Here is a 13,788-nt window from a genome sequence, read left to right on the forward strand (position 1 = left end):
CTTCTTGACTCCTTGATTCCTGATCCTCGCACCCTTGGCTTCTTGACTCCTGGCTTCCGGATTCCCATTCCTGCTCCCACCGCACCATCTTGCCCCCGGGTCCTGATGTCCTCCACCAGGACTTTGACCGCCCATAAACGTTCGCTGTGGCCAACCTATGTCCCGGCCAGGGTGCAAGATGGACGGAGCCCAGCCTATAGATCTCACCACGGTGCTGCAGAACCTCTACATCCAGGGAGCTATGTTCTAGGGGGAGGTTCAAGCACTTTGGGCGGCCCCAGCCTGACGTGCTCCCCTGTCCCATAACCAGAGAGGTTCAGGGGGGAGCATGGTGTTGGAATTTGTCCAGCTCTGGCCCATCTGGAGCTGGTAGTGGCTCGTCTTATCTTTAGCCCAGCAGAGCGTAGTCCGCAGACGAAAGGATAAAGCAGTATGTGCTGCATGCTCATCTTTATTTCTCAACTATACCGAGAAGACACAAACATACATCTTGCCTCTGTGAGAGCAGAGAAGAAACTTACTCTCGACACAAAGAAACCGAGAGAACACTGAAAAACAGGAAACCAGTGTATGTCACATCCAGTCTCCCATTCCCGTGGGAACCCAACAGTAACTTGGACTGTAAACAATGTCTTGTGACAGGCAGTTGCTGCTCAGTGAGGGAAATAGAAACCAACACATGGGGCCCTTCGAGGCTTTGTCAGCCAGTGTTGGCTGATGTTCCCCACCTGTGAGACAGACTTTCCCACCCCACGGAGCCGCGTCTGCTTTATGGTCAGCCTCTTCGTGGGCCCAGCACTTTCTTGGGTCTCTCCATACCTTGAGGCCAACGGCCATCTGCTGGGGAATTTGGAGGGCATGTTTGGGGAGCTGAATCGCGCCCTGGCGGCTGAGATGGCCCTGCAGAACCTCCGGCAGGGGGCTCGCCCAGTTACCGAGTCCGCAGCAGAGCTCCGTTGGTGTGCTGCGGACACCCTGCTATGTAGCTGCCTGACGGTTCCACTTCCATCAGGGCCTTCATCAGGGCCTTCATCCTTCTCCCTATCCATAGTCTCTTTCCCCAGGGGGCATGCTGGCCTGGAGGCAATGATTGACTAGGAGGCCTCTGGCGTCTTCATGGACATCAGTTTCACTGAGAAGTATCAAGTACCATCAGTGGTGAAAGCCTCGCCCATTTCAGTGGTGAGTCTGGAGGGGACCCCCCTCGCATCAGGACCCATTGCCCGTGAGACCTGTCCACTGGCCAGGTTAGTGGCACCCCTGCACCAGGAACTGTTAACGTTTCAACTAGTCCAGACGCCACATTTCCCTGTGGTCCTTGGAAGCCTCTACTTGGTCCGACATGGCCCCGCCATTTCCTTGTTACGAAAAAGGACCAATGCAGCAGTGAGCTGCAGCTGGCTGGAATGCCAAACAGGATGTTGATGTTTGGGACTGTACCGTGGGATCGAAACGACAGTCTATTCACTGTACTGAGCACCGGATGATAGCTCAGAGTGTCATCTGATCTGTACTGGAAGTACAGGGGTGGAGTTTAGCTCTCTCTGCTGTTGGTGTTTGGAAAGTGCAGACGTGTTTTTCTGTACTGCTGCATAGACAGAAATAAAGGCATGTAAATACTTTTCTGTCTGTCTCTTTCCCCCCTCCTGGGGAAGACAGGGAGGAGGGAAGAGTGGTGTGTTCTTCTCACGTTTGAGGAGAATCGCCGATAGAGATCTTGCCTGTATCCTGCCGGGAGTCGCAGACAGGGAGGTCCACAAGGAACTCAAGCCGGGTGCCTGGAGAGTGGTCCTTGGAAGCCTCTGTTTGGTCCGACCTGACCCCGCCATTTCTTGGGTGCAGCGGATGTTGTGTTTCTCTTTTTCTTTTTTTTAAAATATATTTTATTAAATTTTGACATAAATATATTTCACAAACGTACAAAAGACAAAATGAAAAAGAAAAAACAGAGAAAAAGATAAAAAGAGAAAAAAAGAAAAAAAGAAAAAAAAGAAAAACACGAAAAACATACAACTTTAAATGACATTGATCGACTTCCCTTTATCTCGATTTCGGAAAATATTACCTTGTTTATCTATCTGCTGTGTCTATTCCTTAATAAAACTTTTTACGTAGTAAGCGTTATCTCATGCCTACTGTGATTTCTGTAAGTACATATATGTTTCTGATCAACATTTTGATTTTCCCCTTATCTCTATTTCCATATATATCCTAAATTTATCCCATTCATTGTTAAATTTTGCACTTCTTTGATTTCTTATTTTCTGTGTCAATTTAGCCAACTCCAAATAATCGGATAATTTAAGTTGCCACTCCTTTAGTGTTGGGATTTTTGGTGTACATTTTTGATAATAATTTTGTTTTACTTTCTATTATTTCAATCTGAAATCTAGATTTCTTGTCATTTATTCCGATCTTATTATCTTCTCTCCACATTGAATTAATTTGATGGTATTGAATCCAGCCAGTCAGCTTGCTTTTTATTTCTTCGTAAGGTCTAATCCTCCACCCGGATTCTGTTTTGGTTAGTAAATCTTCATATGTCCATCTTTCCCCCTCAATGTTTGATCTTTTAATTGTTAAAATGTCTATTGGTGATAACCACCAGGGCGTTTTCTGCTCCAACAATTTTTTGTTCCTTTCCTACACTTCCAGCAGTGGCCCTCTGAAAATGTGGTTAGAAAAACCTTTATGAACCCTTCCTTTGTCTCGCCATAAATAGGCATGCCAACCGAATCTTAGATTAAACCCCTCTAGATCTAACAAATTTTTGTTTTTGACGACAATCCAGTCTTTTACCCAACAGAGGCATGCAGCTTCATAATATAACCTCAAATTTGGGACCGCGAGACCACCCCTATCTCTTTGGTCTGTGAGCAGTTTAAATCTAATTCTTGGTCTCTTTCCCTGCCAAATGAATTTGGAAAGTAATCTCTGCCATTCTTTGAATATTGAGGTTCCTCTAATTATCGGTATATTCTGAAATAGGAAGAGTAATTTAGGTAGTAAGCTCATTTTAATCGCCGCCATTCTCCCCAACCACGAGAGATGTATTCTGTTCCATGTATCCAAGTCCTTCATTATTTCTTTCCATGTTTTCTTATAGTTATTTTCAATCAGATTTATATTTTTCATAGTTAACCAGATTCCAAGGTATTTTACTTTTTTAGTTATTTTAATTCCAGTTTGACTTTCAAGATCGTCTTTGGTTTCTTCTTCCATATTTTTGGTCATTATTTTGGTTTTTGCTCTGTTCAATTTAAATCCGGATAATTTTCCAAATTCCTCTAGTAGCTTTAACACTTTGCCGACGCTCTCTTTTGGTTCTTCCAATGACAGCATAAGATCGTCTGCATATGTCTTCAGTTTATATTCTTTCGCTCCTATTTTTATGCCACGGATCTCTGGGGTTTTTCTTATCTTGTTTGTGATTATCTCTAAAACCATGATAAACAACAACGGTGACAGAGGGCACCCCTGTCGAGTGCCTTTTGCTATTTCAAACTGTTCTGTCAAGGTATTGTTAATAATTAATCTAGCTCTTTGTTGTGTGTAGATTGCTCTAACTCCTTCCAGGAATGTGCCATCTATCCCTGATCTTTCCAGGCACTTTATCAGAAAACCCCAGGAGACATTGTGTTTCTCATCGTCTTTCTGCCACGACGTCTGTGCCCAACCCCCGTGTTGCTGTCGGCACCTGGGAAGCCTCACCTGCCGGCCCTCAGTTCTTCCGCTTTGCAGGGGACTGCCCCAGACTGGGCAGGGTTACCGGATGTCGGCCTAATCCTGGAGCCCTACCAGGATTTGGTGGACGTGTCTGAGAAAAAGGGGGCTGAGGCTTTGCCACCCCATCGGACTTACGATTGTCCTATTGACTTGCAGCCAGGAGCAGAGATTCCTTTCGGCCGCATTTATGCCTTGTCGGCCCCTGAACTTGGAGCCCTCCGAGAGTATTAGATGACAACCTTGCCAGGGGGTTCATTCGCCCCTCTACTTCCCCTCCTGCCCCCCTCCCCCACCTGCATGTTTTCCAGCTGCCTGCGCATCCCTAGAATGCTTCCCAGGATGCAGCAGCACCAGAGCATGGAGAGGAGGAGGCGGCGGCTGTCGGCTGCACTCCTAGGCGCCGGAAGCTGAGCTGGGTGGGCTGGAGCCTGCGCACAGGACACGATCCTCTCCGCTCTGCTTGCCAGGAGGGCAGGGGATTTCCCTGCTCTTTGTTGCGTTCGTCTGACTTTAACTGCCCAGTTCAAACCATACGCAGCAGGAGTCGCAACTGAATCCTTAGGAAGGCGCCACAATAACTAGGCAAGGGGAAGAGGGCTGATGAACAGACGGTAGCCTTGGGATGCCGTACAGATCGAGAGGCGCCACACACAAGGTCACTGCAACGCCCCCTTTAACCACGCGCTCTCCCGTGCAGCAACACGCCTCACACACCTCCACACACCCATCAAAATATGCCCGATACAGGAACCCCAGCAGCCTCCTCCCTGCAGCCCACCCTCCTCCGTAACACCCGATCTGATTTTCGCCCCTGCACTTGGGCCAGTCGGCTCCAGGGACCACATATTCACTCAGGAAGACACACAGACATTTCCCCTTACTTTTGAGGAGGAAACAAGTGTGTCTTATCGAGCGAAAAATACGGTAATGTTCCCTTTCAAACAGGATACGTGAACCTCTAAGAGAAGTCAAAACCCACATAAGGAAAATGTTTAATAATTTGTCGACTGTGTCCAAATTAACAAAGGTTTTGTCCCTTCATTTCTACCACAGCCAAACTAAGTGAAGGAAATTAGACTGAGCAGAAAATAACAGTAGCAATTATATGTAAAGGTGATAATATTTAAATGAATAAAATGCTGAACTCTAAGGTTTTTTTTAATCGTTTACAGCTTCCCTTATGATATTCTCCCCTCTTTGGCTTTTTACCCCTTCAGGTGTTAAACAGGGTTGTGTTGTTGCCCCAGCTCCATTCATTATTTTCATTGCCATGATCCTACACGTTGTCGAAGGGAAACTCACCACCGGAGTAGAAATCATATATCAAACAGAAGGAAAGCTCTTCAATCTGAGCAGGCTGAAAGCCAAGAGTAAGGTTACCGTAACTTCCGTCCTAGAGCTTCAGTACGCTGATGACAACGCAGTGTGCGCACGCTCAGAGGACGACCTCCAGACCATCCTAAATATCTTCACAGCAGCTTACGAGAAGCTTGGCCTGTCACTCAATATCCAGACAAACAAAGTGCTGCACCAGGTACAAAATAACCCCTCTTCAGTGCCACAAATCCAACTCAATGGTGTAACAGTGGAAAATGTCAATCACCTCGACCTGGGCAGTTATCTTTCCACAAGGGCCAACGTTGATGCCGAAATCCAGCGTCGCCTGGGCTCTGAGAGTGTGGCTTTCTCCCAATTGAAGTGCAGAGTGTTTGAGGACCGGGAGACTGGCAGGGAAACCAAATTGTTTGTTTACAAAGCTACTGTACTACCAACCTTACTGTACGCTTGTGAAACATGGACCACTTAGAACCGCCATCTCCAACTCCTCGAAAGATTCCATCAATGGTGTCTCTGAAAATTTTTATACATCACTTGGGAAGACAGGCGAAGTAATATCAGTGTGGTGTGGTGGTTAAGAGCGGTAGACTCATAATCTGGAGAACCGGCTTCGCATCACCACCTAGCTACATGGGGTAGTGCTTTAGGTCATTCAGCGCAAGCCCTTATACCAAGGGTGCATGTTGAGGAGTGCTGCTGTGGTACGCTGAAGGCCACGGGACCAGGAGGCTGACACCTGAGATCACAAAAAGGCAAAACCAAACAAACTGCACTTTCCAGTCACTATTAGAACTTTATACTAAGTGTAAAACACAGACCACTAGTGACCACTACTTCTCCCAAAGTACTAGAGGCCACAAGTAATTTAGTAACAAAACACAACATGTGTTCTTTTTATGTGATATCCTATGTCCAACTATGTGCACTGCTACACTTGCAAATGGCCTTAAGAGGCGTGACATGCAAGTCCCTTTCCGATTAGAAAAACCCACACATCTGGGAGGGGAATAGCAGGTTATTATTTAGTGCACATCTATATAACATACAGGACCCAAGGGGAGTGGGAAATATGTCTATGTGTGAACTGTAGTTAAATGTGGAGAAAATATTTGCGGTTCCTACGGAACCTAAGCAAATTTATCTCCAAAGGGGGGAGCTGTTACAGAAATGAGGGGGGGCACACCTTTAAATTGTTAAATGTTACAAATATTATGCCTGAATGTATCCTTTTGCCTTGACAGCTCAGGGAAGATATAGAATCACAGAGTTGGAAGAGACCACAAGGGCCATCGAGTCCAACCCCCTGCCAAGCAGGAAACACCACCAGAGCACTCCTGACATATGGTTGTCAAGCCTCTGCTTAAAGAACTCCAAAGAAGGAGACTCCACCACACTCCTTGGCAGCAAATTCCACTGTCAAACAGCTCTTACTGTCAGGAAGTTCTTCCGAATGTTTAGGTGGAATCTTCTTTCTTGTAGTTTGGATCCATTGCTCCGTGTCCGCGTCTCTGGAGCAGCAGAAAACAACCTTTCTCCCTCCTCTATGTGACATCCTTTTATATATTTGAACATGGCTATCATATCACCCCTTCACCTCCTCTTCTCCAGGCTAAACATGCCCAGCTCTCTTAGCCGTTCCTCATAAGGCATCGTTTCCAGGCCTTTGACCATTTTGGTTGCCCTCCTCTGGACACGTTCCAGTTAGTCACTGAACTTCTTGAACTCTGGTGCCCATGGTGACATGTCAGTGATGCCAAGCTAATCCTATCCTTGGGTCTTGCACTGCCTCATTTTCCTTATGTTAATCTTGTGTAACCCTCCCCTTTCTGACGTTTTAGTGATGTAGCAATGACGTATTGATGATGCTGTACAAACTGTATTCTGGGATATGGTGGGAAGTTTTAAAAGTCAATGTCCCCCCATGGCTCTGGGTTCCCTCGCTGCTCTTGAACCTGTTGCGCAACAAGAAAGGATCTCCGTCTGCTGGCTGCTGTTTTGCTCCAAATTGCTTGGCTGGAATCTCCTTCTTTTACTGACCGCACGGACCCACGGGGGACTTGTGCCCTGACCAGCTGGGATCTTTTGGGTGATGCCATGTATTCTTGTTTTGAGTGCTTTTTTCCTTGTGTTCCCTCTCCTATTTTGAGGGTAACTTCTACTAGGGCGTGATCTGTGATTTTAATGTTACCCATGTTCATTGATTCTACTGAGGGGATCAGACCTTGTGTGAGCAGAATGCTGTCCAGAGGGACACTGTGCCATGGCGCCCAGACAAGAATGTGTGGCTGGTGTCTCCTGGGTCTTCTTCACCCCAAATGTCACAGAGACCCCTGTTTTTAGCATTTTTAGCAACTTGTAAGAGTCCCTAGTTGTTGGGGGTTTCCTTCGGAGGACGGTTGCCCAGGGAGTTGTAGGGTGGGTGGACCTCCCCCCCGGAATTGCCTCCCCTTCGGAGGAGAGGAACTTGTTTAATGTTTTTTGGATGAACTCTAGCTGTTTCGAGTTTGGGGCATATATGGAGCCAATTGCCATCTAGTGTCCTTTTAGCAAAAACGAGTCTGCCTCTTTTGTCTTTGAGGACTGTTCTGGCTTTGAAGTTCAGGTCTCTACTGAGTATTATGGCTACTCCACAGGCCTTCCCTGAGCCCGGTGCAACTCATTGTTGACTGAAGCAGGGATCGCTCAGGAGTTTGGGAGGGTTGTGTATTTATTGCAGGAAGGCAATGTGTGGTTTCATGGTGATTACATACAAGGTGATGCCTTTTCTTTGATGGGGTTTCCCAACCCCCTCACATTTAATGCAACTGCTTTTAAGCTAGCCATCCTGCTTATCTACTATATAGGGTGATTCCATGCCAGTCCGTCCGGGTTGCCCTGTGTCTCTCACCTTGTATTGTCTATCAAACCAGTGAAATGGCGCTGACCTAGAGGTTAAAGTAAGATTTGGGTTAAAGAGTGGGGGGGGGGTTGCAGAAAGTATCCCCTATGTAGTCATATAGGTGTTTATTTGGGGTATCATGGGCCGTCTGGCATTTAGCCAGTTGGTCCTAGGTCTCAGCTGGCATGGAGTTCTTTGTTCAAGTTCAGGCCATCCTCCCTGTTGATAGCGATAGGAAGTGGTCAGTGAAACGGTGTCAAGTGTAATAATAATAATAATAATAATAATTTTTAATAATTTTTATTAACTGGCCAATCACATCAAATTAATTTATTATTTATACCGCGCCCATCTGGCTGGGCTTCCCCAGGCACATTGGGCGGTTTCCAACAAAATATTAAAATATCATAATGCATCAAACATTAAAAGCTTCCCTAAACAGGGCTGCCTTCAGATCTCTTCTAAAAATCTAGCTTTTAGAGACTTACAGGGTCTTCGCTGCGAGATCACATTCATCCGGTGCTATACCAGCTGCACTGGCTCCCGGTGGAGTACAGGATCAGGTTTAAGGTGCTGGTTTTAACCTTCAAAGCCCTATACGGCCTAGGGCCCTCGTACCTACGGGACCGCCTCTCCTGGTATGCCCCACAGAGGAACTTACGATCTTCAAATAAAAACACCTTGAAGGTCCCAAGCCACAGAGGTTAGGCTGGCCTCAACTAGAGCCAGGGCTTTTTCGGCTGCGGCTCCAACCTGGTGGAACGCTCTGTCACAAGAGACAAGGGCCCTCCAAGACTTGACATCTTTCCGCAGGGCCTGCAAGACAGAGCTGTTCCACCAGACCTTTGGCCAGGGCGCAGCCTGACTCCTTCCTTTGGCAATCTTTACAAAACTTTAGTTTATGGTTGCCATCAATTTTGATTTTAATTCATTTTTATAATGTTTTATAATGTTGTACTGTTTTAGTGTTGTTAGCCGCCCTGAGCCCGGCTTCGGCTGGGGAGGGCGGGATATAAATAAAATTTATTATTATTATTATTAAAGCCTCTGGGCGCTAGAGCCCGGGGCCCCATCTTTGGGAAAGGATTCCACTGGGTCTCTTATTCCTCAGCAATAAATATCACTTTCTTTTTCTCCACTGCTGTGTCTGTCAATTCTGGGACACAATTTGAGTGGGTCACTGGTACCTTAAAAATCCTTGCAACAAGGGGAATTATTTTACTTAGTAAGGCGTGGGGAGGGGTGCTGAGAGTGAGTTGTAGATTGTTGGGTAATGGGGAGTGTCTTTTTATGTCACCTGGTCTGGTGTTGGGTGGGGATCTCTGTGGAGGTGTGAGGCTGGGAGGGGGGAATATTGATCGTGTTAGCTGTATTGATGGCTTGGGGGGAGAGGAAAAGGAGGAGGGGGTCACCAGTCCATCGGGTTGAGGTGACTTCTGGCTGCTTCATTCTGCCTTCTGCCACGTTGGCCTCCTCTCCACATTTCGTGTCATCGGCAAATGGGATGAGCACCCCCTCAGTTCCTTCATCCAAGTCGTTCATAAAGACGTTGAACAACAACGGACCCAGGACAGAACCCTGCAGCACCCCTCTTGTCACTTTTCCCCAGGATGATGAGGAACCATGGAGGAGGACGTTTTGGGTTCGGTTAGTCAAATCCACCTAAGAGTTTCCTCATTCAGCCCACATTTTAGAAGCTTAATGGCAAAAGTATTATGGGGGACTTACTGAAAAGCCTTACTGAAATCAAGATGCACTATTTCCACAGCTGTTCCCTGGTCAACAAAGTTTGTAACTCCATCCAAAAAAAGGGGAGGAGAGATTTCTCTGGCTTGACTTGTTTTTGGGAAAGCCATGCTTTCATCTTGTATGTTTCTGTTGTGAAATCTTCAATTGGAGGGCACATAAATATTAAAAATGATAATAAATATGGATATTGACAAGCTGAAACATGTGCAAAGGAAGGCGATTTATGTATTTATTTAATTTATATACCACCCGACCCAGTGGTGCCAACTTGAATAAAATATTGGTGGGGGGCCAGGTAAGGCCCTCCTTGCACAATCAATCACATGATGCATAAAGGGCATTGGAATGGCAATGCCTACCAACTGGGGGGGACACTCAAATATAGTATTGGGGGGCAAAAACTCCTTGGTCTCTAAGTGTTGACTCTTGTTCCCACATGTCTCAGGACAGTTACAACATAAAAACAACATAAAAACACAAAATACACATCAGTAACTCAACTCCCCACCACATGTTAAAAGGGCCTTAGATGTCAATCAGCCAAAGGCCTGGTTAACAAGGTGCGGATTTGCCTGGCTCCTAAAGCTACAGAATGAAAGATTTCCCCGACCTTTGTATGAATTCTTTGGTGGGAAGTGAGAGAGGAGTTACGAATGAATATCTTTCCACATTCCGCACACTGATAGGGTTTCTCCCCTGTATGAATTCTTTGATGGGAAGTGAGAATGTCTCTCCTCTTGAAGTGCTTTCCACATTCCGCACACTGATAGGGTTTCTCCCCTGTATGAATTCTCTGATGAGACGTGAGAGATTCGCTCTTCCTGAAGCTCTTTCCACATTCCGCACACTGATAGGGTTTCTCCCCTGTATGAATTCTTTGATGGGAAGTGAGAGTGTCTCTCCTCTTGAAGCGCTTTCCACATTCCCCACACTGATAGGGTTTCTCCCCTGTATGACTTCTCTGATGGTAAGTGAGATGGGAGCTGTGACTGAAGCTCTTTCCACATTCCCCACACTGATAGGGTTTCTCCCCTGTATGAATTCTCTGATGAGACGTGAGAGATACGCTCTCCCTGAAGCTCTTTCCACATTCCACACACTGATAGGGTTTCTCCCCTGTATGAATTCTCTGATGAGACGTGAGATGGGAGCTCTGACTGAAGCTCTTTCCACATTCCACACACTGATAGGGTTTCTCCCCTGTATGAATTCTTTGATGGTTAGTGAGAGTGTCTGTCCTCTTGAAGCGCTTTCCACATTCCCCACACTGATAGGGTTTCTCCCCTGTATGACTTCTCTGAGGGTAAGTGAGACTGGAGCTCTCCCTGAAGCTCTTTCCACATTCCACGCACTGATAGGGTTTCTCCCCTGTATGAATTCTCTGATGAGACGTGAGAGATGCGCTCTGACTGAAGCTCTTTCCACATTCCACACACTGATAGGGTTTCTCCCCTGTATGAATTCTCTGATGAGACGTGAGATGGGAGCTCTGACTGAAGCTCTTTCCACATTCCACACACTGATAGGATTTCTCCCCTGTATGAATTCTTTGATGGGAAGTGAGAATGTCTCTCCTCTTGAAGCACTTTCCACATTCCACACACTGATAGGGTTTCTCCCCTGTATGACTTCTCTGATGGTAAGTGAGATGGGAGCTCTGACTGAAGCTCTTTCCACATTCCCCACACTGATAGGGTTTCTCCCCTGTATGTCTTCTCTGATGGTAACTGAGATGGGAGCTCTGACTGAAGCTCTTTCCACATTCCACACACTGATAGGGTTTCTCCCCTGTATGACTTCTCTGATGGTAAGTGAGATGGGAGCTGTGACTGAAGCTCTTTCCACATTCCCCACACTGATAGGGTTTCTCCCCTGTATGTCTTCTCTGATGGTAACTGAGATGGGAGCTCTGACTGAAGCTCTTTCCACATTCCACGCACTGATAGGGTTTCTCCCCTGTATGAATTCTCTGATGAGAAGTGAGACTGGAGCTCTCCCTGAAGCTCTTCCCACATTCCATGCACTCATAGGGTTTCTCTCCAGTATGAATTTTTTGATGTACAGTGAGATAGGAGCTCAGACTGAAGGTCTTTCCACATTCCACACACTGATAGGGTTTCTCCCCTGTATGAATTCTTTGATGGGAAGTGAGAGTGTCTCTCCTCTTGAAGCGCTTTCCACATTCCCCACACTGATAGGGTTTCTCCCCTGTATGACTTCTCTGATGGTAAGTGAGACTGGAGCTCTCCCTGAAGCTCTTTCCACATTCCCCACACTGATAGGGTTTCTCCCCTGTATGAATTCTCTGATGGTAAGTGAGACTGGAGCTCTCCCTGAAGCTCTTCCCACATTCCATGCACTCATAGGGTTTCTTTCCTATGAGAATTCTTTGTTGGGGAGTGGAATGGGAGCTCTGTCTGCAGCTCTCTCCATACTCCAAATTTTTGTATGGCTTCTCCTCTCTGGGGATTTTTTCTTGTTCAGCCTTGTTCTTGATCTGCAATTCATCACAATCTGCAATGGAGACATAAAAAGGATTAGAGCCTCAGGAACAAATGAAGAAGAACTGAAGGGAGCTGCATGTGTGTGTTCATTACCTTTGTTGTTTTGTCATTAACCAACATATTTTTTATTAGATTCTGATGGGTTGTTGAATGTTGCTTTCTTTGATATACTGTAGTGGTAAAATTGTGAAAGCCTTTTAGAAAAAAAGTGCATTTCAGATGTTTGATGGCTCATAACACCACTTCTTTTGGAGTACAGTGGATGCTCAGGTTGCAGACATGATCCGTGTGGGAGACATGTTCGCAATCCGCAGTGTTCGCAAGTTGCGGTGTTGCATCTGCGCATGCGTGGGTCGTTATTTGGTGGTTCTGCGCATGTGCGAGCACTCAAACCTGGAAGTAAACCATTCCGGTACTTCCAGGTTCAGCTCAGTGCGCAACACGAAAACACGCAACCTTAAGCGAATGTAACCCGAGTGTCAGGAAACTGCCATCGGAGCCAGAGGGAGAAGGAGGGCTCTGGAGGGATTCCGGAGAGCGTCCCAGGAGGCAGAGAGGCAGCCCATCTTCTGGGGAAGGAAATCAGTGTAGCACCAGTGGAGAAGGGGGGCAGATGGGAGACCAGCGGGGAGAGCACAGGTCCTCCGCTGCCCACACCCTCCCTGCGCAGAAGGCTTCCGTGCAGGGAGAGTAGGCAGAGACTAGACGTCAAGGAGCTTCTTTGCTTGAAGTTCAAGAAACGCCCACTGACGGATTCTGCCAGTGATTGAGAAAGCCACGGATGAGTGGCTGCCCGGACAGAAAGGGTTGACCCAGGTAACCTAGACAAGCGTGGCACCGATTTACGCACCAGCAACCCCTAGAACCATTACACCGAGGTATGACTATAATACCATAATATTATATAGCAATGGAAAGATAATTTAATCAAGAATGTAGTGCAACAAAGTTTGTTCAATTATCTGTATTCTATCAAAGGTTATAGACATATAACCAGAAAAGGGAAGCACAACTTGCTTAGGTTGACTTTTGTCAGTGTATTATGTGATTGCTATTAATTTGGTTGGTAGTTACCCAGAAAGAGATGTAAAATCTTACTATTAAGTGAACAAGGCTACAGGTATGAAGAAATTAGAAGATAGATTGGGGAAAACTTAACCAAAGATGGTCTATATTTTTGAAGAGGTATAAGAGACTCAGTCACTCCAAAATCAGACTGGTAAAGGCAGGGAAAGGTGCACAACAGCAAGTGATGATCGAAGAATGGAGAGACTGTGCCTGCATGACAGAAGAAAATCATTACATTCCTCATTAAATTATTTTTCCATTGATATATAATTTTATGCTAGTACTCCCAAAAAAGTGGTGTCATGAGGTATCAAAGCTCTGAAATACACTTTCTCCAAAAGGTTTCCACAATTTTGGCCACTAGTGTAAGTTGTTCATTTTAAAGTTAATGTACTTTTTATATGGGGACAGATTGTTATGATTAATGTTTCTGGTTAATATAAGTGTTGGAAGCCACCCAGAGCAGCTGGGGCAACCCAGCCAAGTGGGCAGAGTAAAAATAATAAAATTATTATTATTATTATC

General features: G+C 46.0%; 1 protein-coding gene across 2 annotated transcripts in view; it reads right to left on the minus strand.

The window, feature by feature from the left end:
- Window positions 1–9,891: 9,891 nt before the first annotated feature.
- LOC309369072 (uncharacterized protein) overlaps window positions 9,892–13,788 on the minus strand; it is a 77,418-nt gene continuing 73,521 nt past the window's right edge. For both annotated transcript variants that reach the window (XM_081909675.1, XM_081909674.1), the window contains one exon: window positions 9,892–12,205. In XM_081909675.1, the coding sequence (XP_081765801.1) occupies window positions 10,224–12,205 (1,982 nt within the window). In that variant the 3' untranslated portion in view covers window positions 9,892–10,223. The remainder of the gene's footprint in view (window positions 12,206–13,788) is intronic.

This window comes from Podarcis melisellensis, assembly GCF_964234715.1.
Source record: "Podarcis melisellensis genome assembly, chromosome: 4".
Lineage (NCBI taxonomy): Eukaryota > Metazoa > Chordata > Lepidosauria > Squamata > Lacertidae > Podarcis > Podarcis melisellensis.